This window comes from Macaca fascicularis, chromosome 1, assembly GCF_037993035.2.
Source record: "Macaca fascicularis isolate 582-1 chromosome 1, T2T-MFA8v1.1".
Classification (NCBI taxonomy): domain Eukaryota; kingdom Metazoa; phylum Chordata; class Mammalia; order Primates; family Cercopithecidae; genus Macaca; species Macaca fascicularis.
The window spans coordinates 188,335,796-188,347,555 of record NC_088375.1 but is presented as its reverse complement, the minus strand read 5'-3'; the positions used below and the strand labels follow the sequence as shown (position 1 = coordinate 188,347,555).

The 11,760-nt window shown below is 49.5% G+C and overlaps 2 protein-coding genes across 17 annotated transcripts in view; both read left to right on the top strand.

Moving 5' to 3' along the window:
• Positions 1-287: 287 nt before the first annotated feature.
• The window catches only part of LOC102134628 (fatty-acid amide hydrolase 1), a 60,991-nt gene continuing 49,518 nt past the window's right edge, over positions 288-11,760 (top strand). For 14 of the 16 annotated variants that reach the window (XR_006692295.3, XR_012420621.1, XR_012420633.1 and 11 more), the window contains exons 1-3: positions 288-406; positions 4,265-4,608; positions 6,764-6,918. Coding sequence is in view for 4 of the 16 variants with exons in the window: in XM_065533524.1 (XP_065389596.1) it covers positions 314-406; positions 4,265-4,608; positions 6,764-6,918 (592 nt within the window). In the remaining 12 variants the exon portion in view is untranslated. Of the gene's footprint in view, positions 407-819; positions 3,762-4,264; positions 4,609-6,763; positions 6,919-11,760 lie in introns of those variants that run through there. The other 2 variants (XM_065533529.2, XM_074007777.1) reach the window with 2 other exon arrangements.
• LOC107127536 (sperm head and tail associated protein-like) lies at positions 1,116-3,294 on the top strand. Its single transcript, XM_015436508.4, is given in 2 exon segments — positions 1,116-3,070; positions 3,072-3,294. Coding segments are annotated over 2 exon segments (2,178 nt in total).

Sequence of the window (11,760 nt, the reverse complement as noted above, 5' to 3'; positions counted from 1 at the left end):
ACTCAACCACCAGCTCCTAATCCTCCCTGATCCCCTAAGTGGGCTAGGGGCTTCTTTGGAGTCCCTCGCACTGCTCCAAGCATCCAGGAAGAGTCATCATTCCGGGTGCCAGGTTGCTCTTTTTCCAGCAGCCTTCAGGGGATCCCTGGCGGGGCGGAGTCTCTAGAGGCGCGCGGAGTCCTGGGAGAACGTCGGAAGTATTTCCTTCCCCTTTTTTCGCTAGTGTCCCGCCGGGTGGCGCTCACCACCTCCCCGGAACACGCGAGTCTCCCGCTGCGGTTCCGGTCGGAATTACCCAGTGGCGCACGCGGACATGGCTGCGCTGACACTGAGGGGTGTCCGGGAGCTGCTGAAGCGTGTGGACTTCGCGACGGTCCCGCGGAGACATCGACATAAGAAAAAATGGGTAAGGTCCAGCTGGGGGCGCAGGAGGGAAAAGTGAGGGTGGAAAGTTCTCCAGTCCTTCCATTTCCCGGCCCTCTAGAACGCCTACGCGTCTTTCCCAAGTACTTATCTGAGCATCCGGAGGCACCTCCCTCTCACGTCTGTTCCGTCACCGCCTCTATCCTCACTCTTTCTGTCCCGAGCGTTTGTTTCTTCCACTTGTTACGTCTGCAGTCTCCTGACTCCGCCCCTCTAAGTTGCGTCATCACCTTCGCCTTCATTCTTTTAGTGATGTCACGGTCTCTTGTTCCTCAGCTGTGTGCACATACCTTTCTGTCCCCCACTACCCCTTTTACTTCCCTCCCTCCCCTCCCCTTTTCCCTTGCCCATTCTTCCCCCACATGACTTCTCCTCCTTTCCTCATTGATTTTCCAGCCCGTTCGCCCTCACCCCTCGGAAAATACCATAGCGACCTTCCCTGCACTCCTGGGTCTCCGCCGCCTTGCAGGAAAGGATTCAGCCCCTTCCTCAACCTCGAACTGCCTCTGGCGACCGGGAAAGGTTACAGCGACGACCCTGCCCGTACTGCCGGCCCAAACCCTGGCAAAAGGTGCAACGAATCCTCTCATCCTCTGGAATCTCCCTGCTTCTCCAGAGACCCTTTTTCTTGCCTCCCTGGAAGCCCTGGAATTTCTTCTATGACTGGCACGCCCCCCTACCCACCCCAGCCGATGCCCTCGCGGCCTCCACCATCTCTTCCACCCGCACAACCTTCCTTGCAGTCAGGGAGATGTTCTTTTGAGTCCTCTTCCCCACTCCCGGAAAGGACCTACTGCCGCGAGCCCTGGCACTCGGGTTCCCCACTCTCCAGCCCTTATTTTGAGCAGTTCAGCATTCCGGGGTCATCCCCTCTCTGTCAGCGGACCCCTTACTGCAGCTGGATGAGTCCCTCGAGAATGCGGCGTGCCTGTGTTCAAGGCGCATACTTTGACCAGCGCACTAATCTCTGTTACTCCAGCAGATGCCCTTCAGCTTTTGGAACCAGCCCGGCAACCTCCTTTCCCCTTGCTCATCAGTCCCCGGGAACGAGCCCAGTGACCTCCCCTCAGCTCACTCATGTACCCTTGGAAACTGGACCCATGATTTCACCTCCTCCTACACATAGGACCCCGGGAACTTGCCTCACGATTTCACCTCCTCTTGCTCGCCGGCCAGTGGAAACTAGTCCTATGGACTCCTCAACCCCTTCTCACAGAGTTTTGGAAACTGGGCTGATGATCTCTCTGCCCTCTCACTGGTCCTCAGGGAGAAGTTATAATGACCCCCTTCTCTCCCCAGCACCTTCCCCACCTACTGGCAGCTTTTACTGTGGCAGCCTTAGGCCTCTAGACTCTTGTGAACCCAAACCACAGCTTGACCTGCCCCTTAAGAAAAATTGTTGTGGCTCCCCACTCTCTTCTCAGGCAGGTAGGCCTGGCTTTCCCAGGTCACTTCAGGACGGCTCTTATCATTACTCCCATCTTTCTTCAGAGGCCTACATGCCTACCCCTGGAAGTCCTTGCTATGCCATCCGCCTGCACCCCAGGAGTACTGATTCTGCTTGGTCACCCCAGTCCCAGGCTCCCAGGAAGGCTTGCTTTGAGTCCGTTCTCTCCTGGGAGCCAAGTGGGAACTCTTACCTCATCCTAACTCCGGGCACCACAAATGGTCCCCCTTGTTCCCAGGAACCATCTCGTCCCCATGGTCCTCATTCTGTCCTTTCCTTCCCTTCACCCCTGGGCAACCAGTTTATATCTCCACCCCAGTCACTTCCCCGCAGAAGCTATAATGAACCCCCTCTTCCCACCCCAGTTTCCCCCCAACCGGAGTCCCCTAAGTCCCCAGAGTTAAGACAGTCACATACTCCCCACAAATGTCTCTCCCTAGTCAATACTCCCCAGCACACCCCTTCTAGCCAGCCCAAGCCCACTAAGGCCCGCACCTCTCCCCCACCTCCCTCCTGCCTCTCTGGTCCTTCTTGTATGGAGCCATACATCACAACTCCTTCAAATTCCAGCCCCAAAGAACTTCCCCCAGGGACTGCCTTACCGACTGTGGTCCGTAGAACCCTCAAAACGGTTATCCCCACTTCTCTTCCCCTCAGCCTTCCTTGTGATCCTGTCTCGCCCAATAGTTATGCTCAGAGCAGCCCCCATGGGCCCTCCATAGGGCCCCCCTGCAATACCCATATATACTCTGTGGTTCCCTCTACCCCCCATCCCTGCCCACTGTCTGGCTCCCTCAATCATTCGAAAGGCCCCCCTCCCATTGTGCCTCGGTGTGACACCTATAGCACTCCTAGGGGCCCACCCCAACCTCGTCGTCAGCCTGTGATGCCTCCTTGTTCTACCCACATCTATTCTTTTATCCCTTTGAGAACACCCTTTGATCCTCGAAGTTTACCTATTGTCCCCCGAGTCCGGGCCTACCCTGATACTGTCCCCTGTGGCCTCCATATCTACCCTGTGGCCTCTCAAGGCCCTTGCAAAGAGCCCCTGCAGATTCCCTACAGCTGCCCTTTGCCTTCATCCAAGGATTCCAGCTGTAACACCAATCCCAGCTGTAGTTCGACTATTATTAGGGAATGCCAGAGTAGTGACAGTGAGAGCAGGAGTTCCCACCAAAGCCAAAGCCGGAGCCAAAGCAAGTCCTCGTGATGACAGAAGTCAGAGCCGGAGCAAGAGCCATCATTTGAGCAGAAGTCCAAGCCAGAAAAGGAGTCCCTATCCTAGCAGAAGCTGGGGCCGGAGCAGTAGTCCTCAACAAAACACAAGTCACGGCCAGAGTGAGAGTCCCCAGCTTAGCATAAATGAGCGCCAGGGTGAGAGTCCTCAAATTAGCAGAGGTCAGGGCAAGAGCAAGATTCTATGATGGCAAAAGTTGGAACCGGAGCAAGAGTCCCCAACATGGCAAAGGTCAAGGCCAGAGCAAGAGTCCCAGCAGGGGCAAAAGTCACAGTCAGAGTGAGAGTCCTCACCATAACAAGAAATGAAGGCCAGAGCAAAAGTTCTGACCAGACCAAAAATCTAGGCCAGAGCAAGGCATAGATAGTAACAAGATTGCCAGCTATAACAAGCATCCCAGCTGCAGCAACTAGGACCAACTTGTGGACTCCTCATCTGAAGTCTTCATTTCTCTTTTACTCTGCCTCCTCGCTCTTGTCCTCTTGTCTCCTGTTACCCCCATAGCAGTCATTCTACAAGTCCCTGTTTTGGTTCACACCTCAGGATTCTGTGTGCCCTCCTTATCCTACCTTTCTGGGGTCTGGGAACTCTCCCAACATGACCCTCAACCCTCTAATTCTAAGCATTATGGTGCTGGTCACTGCATGACGCTAGGTAAGTTACCCGCATCTCTTCATCACATTGAAACGTTACTAATTTTTTTTTGTATCTTACTGAGCTATCAGTTGTAGTGCTCACATAAGCTAGAAGACATGAAAGTGCTTTCTAATAGGACTGTTCAGAAGAAAAGGGCCTTTTGCTTTTAAGTTCAAAGCTTCCCAGAGCCTCCATAGTTTCTCCTAATCTTCTGCAGGCTTTCCTCAAGAGTCCTCTCCTGAGCTCCCATTCTTCTAAGTTCCTCTTACTCCAAGGTCCCCCTCCTTGATGACCCCCGCACAGTACCATGAGAGTTACATCTTTATTGGACAACCCTGAGATGGGAAGGCCCACCCTCTGCTACTGTTCCCTCTCACACTTCTCTGGCAGGAAGGCAGGATGCAAAAGCAGGAGTGGGCACTAGCTGGATCCAAGTTGCCCCTAGACTCTGAGGTGGGGTCAGGTAGTAGGGGGTAGAGGCAAGACTGGGAAAACCAATAAGCCTGTCCTCTCTCTTTTAGGCTGCCACAGAGCCCAAATTCCCTGCCGTTCGACTGGCTTTGCAGTATTTTGACATGACTTACAGTGTGCAGTTTGGAGATCTTTGGCCATCAATCCGTGTCAGTCTCCTCTCAGAGCAGAAGTATGGTGCACTGGTCAATAACTTTGCTGCCTGGGATCATGTAAGTGCTAAGCTGGAGCAGCTGAGCGCCAAGGACTTTGTGAATGAAGCCATCTCCCACTGGGAACTGCAGTCTGAGGGTGGCCAATCTGCAGCCCCATCCCCTGCCTCCTGGGCCTGCAGTCCGAACCTTCGATGCTTCACTTTTGCCAGAGGGGATGTCAGTCGCTTCCCTCCTGCCAGGTAGGATCTGGAGCCGTGACAAGCAGTCCTGAGTGCCTGCTGGAAGTAGATATGATGAGACTCAGCGTCTACTCTCTGTAATAAGGACCATAATATTGCTAATATTTATGGCATGTTTATACAGACTAGGCATTTTTTGAGGTGCCATGTATATGTTATCTCTTTTTGTTCTGTCAACAGCCTTATGAAGTAGTTATTATTGCTCCTCTTTTACATTTGGGGAAACTGAGGTACACAGAAGTTAAGATTCTTACTTGCTTTAGGTCCCTCAGATGGTAAGTGATGTGGCTAATATTTAAACCCAGAACCTGCACTTTGAACCCACTCTGCTCTGTGCCTCTGGCAGAAAACAGCCACCTTTTACATGAGCACTCACTGGGCTCTCTCAAGTTGAAATGTGTGTTATTCACAGCAGTCTTCTCATTTTGCCCTCACAGCCACCCATCAAAGTGAATAGGAAAAGTAACTTCATGGTAGCAAAGAGGTAGTGGGACTTTCCTAGGAAATAGGGCTGGCATAGGGGCACAAACTTGGTATTAGACTGGGAAAAAGAAAGAACTTCCAGTTTCTTGATTCAGTCCTCATGTATATGAAGTTGCATGAGAAAAGACTGCAGAATCAAATGCTGAATTCTGCTTTAACAATTAAGGAGAGCTCAATGTTAGTTGTAGGGTATGGGAATCGATACCCTACAACTTTTTGAAAGACTTTATCGGACTTTCAAAAAGACTGATTTATTTTTTGAAAAGAATAAATTTTGAAAGACTGATTTATTTATTTAAAAATATTGACTGGGCGCGGTGGCTCACGCCTCTAATCCTAGCACTTTGGGAGGCTGAGGCGGGCGGATTGCCTGAGCTCAGGAGTTTGAGACCAGCCTGGGCAACATGGTGAAACCCTGTCTCTACTAAAATACAAAAAAATTAGCTGGGTGGCTGGGCACGGTGGCTCATGCCTGTAATCCCAGAACTTTGGGAGGCCGAGGCAGGCGGATCACAAGGTCAGAAGATCAAAACCATCCTGGCTAACACGGTGAAACCCCGTCTCTACTAAAAATACAAAAAATTAGCCGGGCGTGGCAGCATGCGCCTGTAGTCCCAGCTACTCGGGAGGCTGAGGCAGGAGAACGGCGTGAACCCGGGAGGTGGAGCTTGCAGTGAGCTGAGATCATGCCACTGCACTCCAGCCTGGGTGACAGAGCGAGATTCTGTCTCAAAAAAAAAAAAAAAAAAAAATTAGCTGGGTGTGGTGGTGTGCACCTGTAGTCCCAGCTACTTGGGAGGCTGAGGCAGGAGAATTGCTTGAACCCGGGAGGCGGAGATTATAGTGAGCTGAGATCGTGCCACTGTACTCCAGCCTGGGCGACAGAGCGAGACTGTATCTCAAAAAAAAAAAAAAAAAAAAAATTTGTCTACCAAATACTAGGCATTCAAGTGCCTTGACGCACAAGCCCTCATAGAGCTTCCAGTTTAGTGAGGAAGACAGGTATTTAAAAACAGTAATTGGCCAGGCACAGTGGCTCACACCTGTAATCCCAGCACTTTGGGAGGCCAAATCGGGCAGATCGTGTGAGATTAGGAGTTCAAGACCAGCCTGGCCAAAATAGTGAAACCCCGTCTCTACTAAAAAATACAAAAAATTAGCTGGGCGTGGTAGTACATGCCTGTAATCCCAGCTACTCGGGAGGCTGAGACAGGAGAATCACTTGAATCTGGGAGGCAGAGGTTGCAGTGAGCCAACATTGCTCCACTGCACTCCAGCCTGGGCAACAGAGCGAGACTGCATCTCAAAAAAAAAAAAAAAAATTAGCCAGGCATGGTGGCGGGCACCTGTAATCCCAGCTACTCGGGAGGCTGAGGCAGGAGAATCACTTGAAACTGGGAGGCAGAGGTTGCAGTGTGCCGAGATCGTGCCACTGCACTCCAGCCTGGGCAACAAAAGTGAAACTCTGTCAATAAATAAATAAATAAATAAATAAATAATAATTCTGGCTCCCGTATAGATGAATGAATAAGTGAATAAGTAAGTGTGGGTCTGAGAAATGAATTTTTGCTGATTGGAGCTCAGGCCCCAGAGGGCATGGACTTGGTGGCCTTGACTCCCAGTGGGTGTCCTGACCTGGAATTTAACAATAAAGTGGTCTCCTCTTTTCCAGACCTGGCAGCCTGGGTGTCATGGACTACTACCTGATGGATGCTGCCTCCTTGCTGCCTGTCCTGGCACTTGGCCTTCAGCCTGGGGACATCGTGCTTGACCTGTGTGCAGCTCCTGGGGGAAAGACACTAGCGTTGCTTCAGACTGGCTGTTGCCGTAAGTCGGGGTGCTGGTGTGTTGGGCAGAGAGAGCTCCCCACCTCATCTAGTCCCAGGTACATTGAATATAGTAGGTTCAGCCGGGTGCAGTGGCTCATGTCTGTAATCCCAGCACTTTGGGAGGCTGAGGCATTCAGATCACCTGATGGCAGGAGTTCCAGACCAGCCTGGTCAACATGGTGAAACCCTGTCTCTACTAAAAATATATAAATTAGCCAGGTGTGATGGTGCACGCCTGTAATACCAACTACTCAGGAAGCTGAGGCAGGAGAATTGCTTGAACCTGGGAGGTGGAGGTTACAATGAGCTGAGATCGTGCCACTGCACTGCAACCTTGGTGACAGAGTGAAACCCTGTCTCACACACACACACACAAAAAGAATATGGTAGGTTCTCTAGTCCCAAAGTCAGAGTGGAGGGTAGTACTTACTTGCTAAGCTTGTATATTTTTTCGTTAGTTCCTCTCTTTCTCTGTTAATTGGTCAAGAAAGATTGCTGAACAAGTTCTCTGAAGTCAGATTAAAGTAGGGCTCTGATCAGTTGATCACATGACACACACTCCTCTTCATCTGTTTAGTTTTCCTCTAAGATTAAGCCCATTTCTTTAGCCTACTAGCTAAAATGATAAGATCTACCTGCAGTCACCATTTATATGTTTTATATGTCACTCTTCCAGGCTTTATGTGCTTTAACCTTACTCTGCTACTCTCTGTTGCCTTTGCTCTTGTTAAATTTTCTCCCTGGAATTCCCTCACCCTTGGCTGTCCAAATTCTTTTGACTTTCTTTTTTTTTTTTGAAACGGAGTCTCACTCTGTTGCCCAGGCTGGCGCGACCTTGGCTCACTGCAAGCTCTGCCTCCCGGGTTCACGCCATTCTCCTGCCTCAGCCTTCTGAGTAGCTAGGACTACAGGCACCCGCCACCATGCCTGGCTAATTTGTTTTTGTACTTTTAGTAGAGACAGGGTTTCACCGTGTTAGCCAGGATGGTTTCGACCTCCTGACCTTGTGATCCGCCCGCCTCGGCCTCCCAAAATGCTGGGATTACAGGTGTGAGCCACCATGCCCAGCCATCCTTTTGACTTTCAAGCCTCAGCTCAAGTGTGCCACTTCTTGGACGTCTTTCCTTATGACTTCTGCTGGCCGGTTCAGAAATGATGCCTGTTTCCTGTGCTCCCACAGCATGGGTATCGCCCTTGCAACATTAGCCTTGCCTTAGGGCTTTACTAGTTATATCTTCTCCCTCTTAAAGAAGATGGATTCTGGCCGGGCACGGTGACTCACGCATATAATTCCAGCACTTTGGAAGGCTGAGGCGGGTGGATCACCTGAGGTCAGGAGTTCAAGACCAGCCTGGCTAACATGGTGAAACCCCGTTTCTATTTAAAATACAAAAAACTAGCCGGGCCTGGTAGCAGGCTAATCCCAGCTACTGGAGAGGCTAAGGCAGGAGAATCGCTTGAACCTGGGAGATGGAGGTTGCAGTGAGCCGAGATCGTGCCATTGCACTCCAGCTTGGGCAACAAGAACAAAACTCTGTCTCAAAAAAAAAAAATAAATAAAGGTGGATTCCTTGGGGATAGGCCCACATCTTATTTGTCTCAGTAAAGTAGCCCAGCCAAGGCCTTGTGCACTGTTTTGTTTTTTTTTTTTTTGAGACGAAGTTTCGCTTTTCTACCCAAGTTGGAGTGCAGTGGAGCTCAGCCAGGCTTCTCTTGCGCTGTGCCCAAGCCTTTCTGTTGGGCCTAGACCCTTGTTTTCCAGCTCTTGTCAGCCGGCTTGCACAGTTTGAGTCAGCATCCAGCCTTATGATAGGCATTGGTTGATTCAGACAGGTATCACATTTTCTGGAAGTCCAGAGGGAGGGAAGAAAAGATGGGTCATGGGCTTAATGAATCCAATGCAAGAGAGCCCAGCCGATGTGCTGGACAATTCTCATCTGACTGAATGCTGTGGGAATCCATTAGAAGGGAGATGAGTAAGGGTAGGATTACTTGGAGGAGGAGGAACTTGAACTAGGAGGAGGAAGAAGGGCAAAGAAGAAGTAATTGAGAGTTGTTCTTCTAAGGTGTGCTTAACTATCAGCACCTCACCTTCATCCCAGCTCCTTATCCAAATGACGACTCTTGATTCGAGGAAGACAGGATCACAGAATTTGTATAAGAAGGGAAGTTAGGGTTTACTTAGTCTAGCCCTCATATTTTATGGAGGGAGAAATTGAGTTCTGTGGAGATTAAATAAATAATACAAGAATTAGAGGTAGAGCCAGAACTGGAACCCATCTTTCTTTTTCTCAGTTCATATCCTTCTGCAAATTCCTCTAGAGCAGAGAATACAATTTTTACTTCTTTGAGTGCCCTCAAAAATGGAGACATTGGCCGGGGGCGGTGACTTACGCCTGTAATCCCAGCACAAGCTAGGAGGCCAAGGCAGATGGAATACTTGAGTCCAGGAGTTCAAGATTAGCCTGGGCAACATAGTGAGACCTCGTCTCCATTAAAATAAAAAAAAGGGAGACATTTATTTGTGGTATTACTAAGCTGGTTCATAGTAGTGACCACTCCCATTAGATAAGGTAGACACTCGCATCTTGCATTCTTGCACCCTCCCTTGTTGCTCTTTGACTCAGAGGCCAGGTATCAACTGTCATTTATCATCAAACTTGCAATATTTTTATCACAGTAGCACTAAGCAAAGTGAGATATTTCTTGAACTCATGTCTATCAATAAAGAGAAAATGAAAGATAGATGGTAAATCAGAATTAGGTTTGGATGCATTTGATAGAAAACCTAACTAATTAGCTTAAAGAGGAAACATTAATTTATCTCTTACATAAGAGAAGCTGAGATATAGGCACTCCAGGTATGGAGGCTCCACAATCATCAGGGACTTAAGCTCCCTTTTTCCTTTTGCAATGTATTTTGTTGCTAGTGTTAGCCTTAGCCTCCCTCCCTTTAAGAGGGAGAAGATATATAACTAATAAAGCTCTAAGGCAAGGCCTCATGGTCCAAAATGACTGCTGGAGGTCCAGCCATCACATCCATATTTAAGTCAAGAGGAAAGGATTGGGCAAAAGAGACTCATTTCATCTCCCAATTATGTCAGCTTTTTAAAAATATCTTCCCAGAATTCCTATCCAATACTTCTGCCTACAACTATGACTAAAAGTTAGTCATATAGTCATATTTAGTTGTGAAAGAAAGGCTTGGCCGGGTCTGGTGGCGCACACCTGTAATCCAAGCACTTTGGGAGGCCGAGGCAGGCAGATCACCTGAGGTCGGGAGTTCAAGACCAACCTGACCAACATGGAGAAACCCCGTCTCTACTAAAAATACAACATTGGCTGGCATGGTGGCACATGCCTGTAATCCCAGCTACTCGGGAGGCTGAGGCAGGAGAATCGCTTGAACCCAGGAGGTGGAGGTTACTGTAAACCGAGATCACACCATTGCACTCTAGCCTGGGCAACAAGAGCGAAACTAAAGAAACGTTGAGAAATGTAGTCTTCTGGGGCAATTTTCCCCTTCCAAAAAATTGGGGTTCTATTCCTAAGGGGGAAGAGGAGAATAATTTTGGGTAAATCCACTGTAGTATCTACCAAAGATGAAGAGAGCCATAGGTTTCCAGAATAGTGGGAGAGCATATTTTTTTAGAAATAAATATTCTTGGCCGGGCGTGGTGGCTCAAGCCTGTAATCCCAGCACTTTGGGAGGCCGAGGTGGGTGGATCACGAGGTCAGGAGATCGAGACCATCCTGGCTAACATGGTGAAACCCTGTCTCTACTAAAAAAAAAAATACAAAAAACTAGCCAGGCGCGGTGGCGGGCGCCTGTAGTCCCAGCTACTTGGAGGCCACTGCACTCCAGCCTGGGTGACAGAGTGAGGCTCCGTCTCAAAAAAAAAAAAAAAAAGAAAAGAAAGAAATATTCTTTGCTGGGCATGGTGGCCCATACCCATTATCCCAGCACTTTGGGAGGCTGAGGTGGGAGAATTGCTTGAGGCCAGGAATTCAAGACCCACCTGGGCAACATAATGAGACCCAGTCTCTCTCTTTTTTTTTTTTTTTTAAACAGAGTCTCGCTCTGTCGCCCAGGCTGGAGTGCAGTGGTGCGATCTTGGCTCACTGCAAGCTCTGCCTCTTGGGTTCACGCCATTCTCCTGCCTCAGCCACCCGAGTAGCTGGGACTACAGGCACCCACCACCATGCTCAGCGAATTTTTTGTATTTTTAATAGAGATGGGGTTTCACTATGTTAGCCATGATGGTCTCAATCTCCGTACCTTGTGATCTGCCTGCCTTGGCCTCCCAAAGTGCTGGGATTACAGGCGTGAGCCACCGCTCCCGGCCTTTCAGTCTCTTTTTAAAAAATTATTTAAATACATTTTTATTTTTGTAGAAATGAGGTATTGCTATGTTGCCCAGGCTGGCCTCGAACTCCTGGGCTGAAGCAATTCACCTACCTTGGCCTCCTCCCAAAGTGCTGGGATGAGAGGCGTGAGCCACTGTGCCTAGACTCAAAGACCCTGTCTTTAAAAAAAAAAAAAAAAAAAAGAATGTGGCTGGGTGCAATGGCTCACACCCGTAATCCTAGCACTTTGGGAGGCCAAGGCAGGTGGGATCACCTGAGGTAAGGAGTTCAAGACCAGTCTGGCCAACATGATGAAACCCTGTCTCTACTAAAAATGCAAAAATTAGCCAGGTGAAGTGGCGCACACCCATGGTCCCAGTTACTTGGGAGGCTGAGGCATGATAATCGCTTGAACCCAGGAGGTGGAGGTTGCAGTTAGCCGAGAGTGTGCCACTGAACTCCAGCCTGGGTGACAGAATGAGACTGTCTCAAA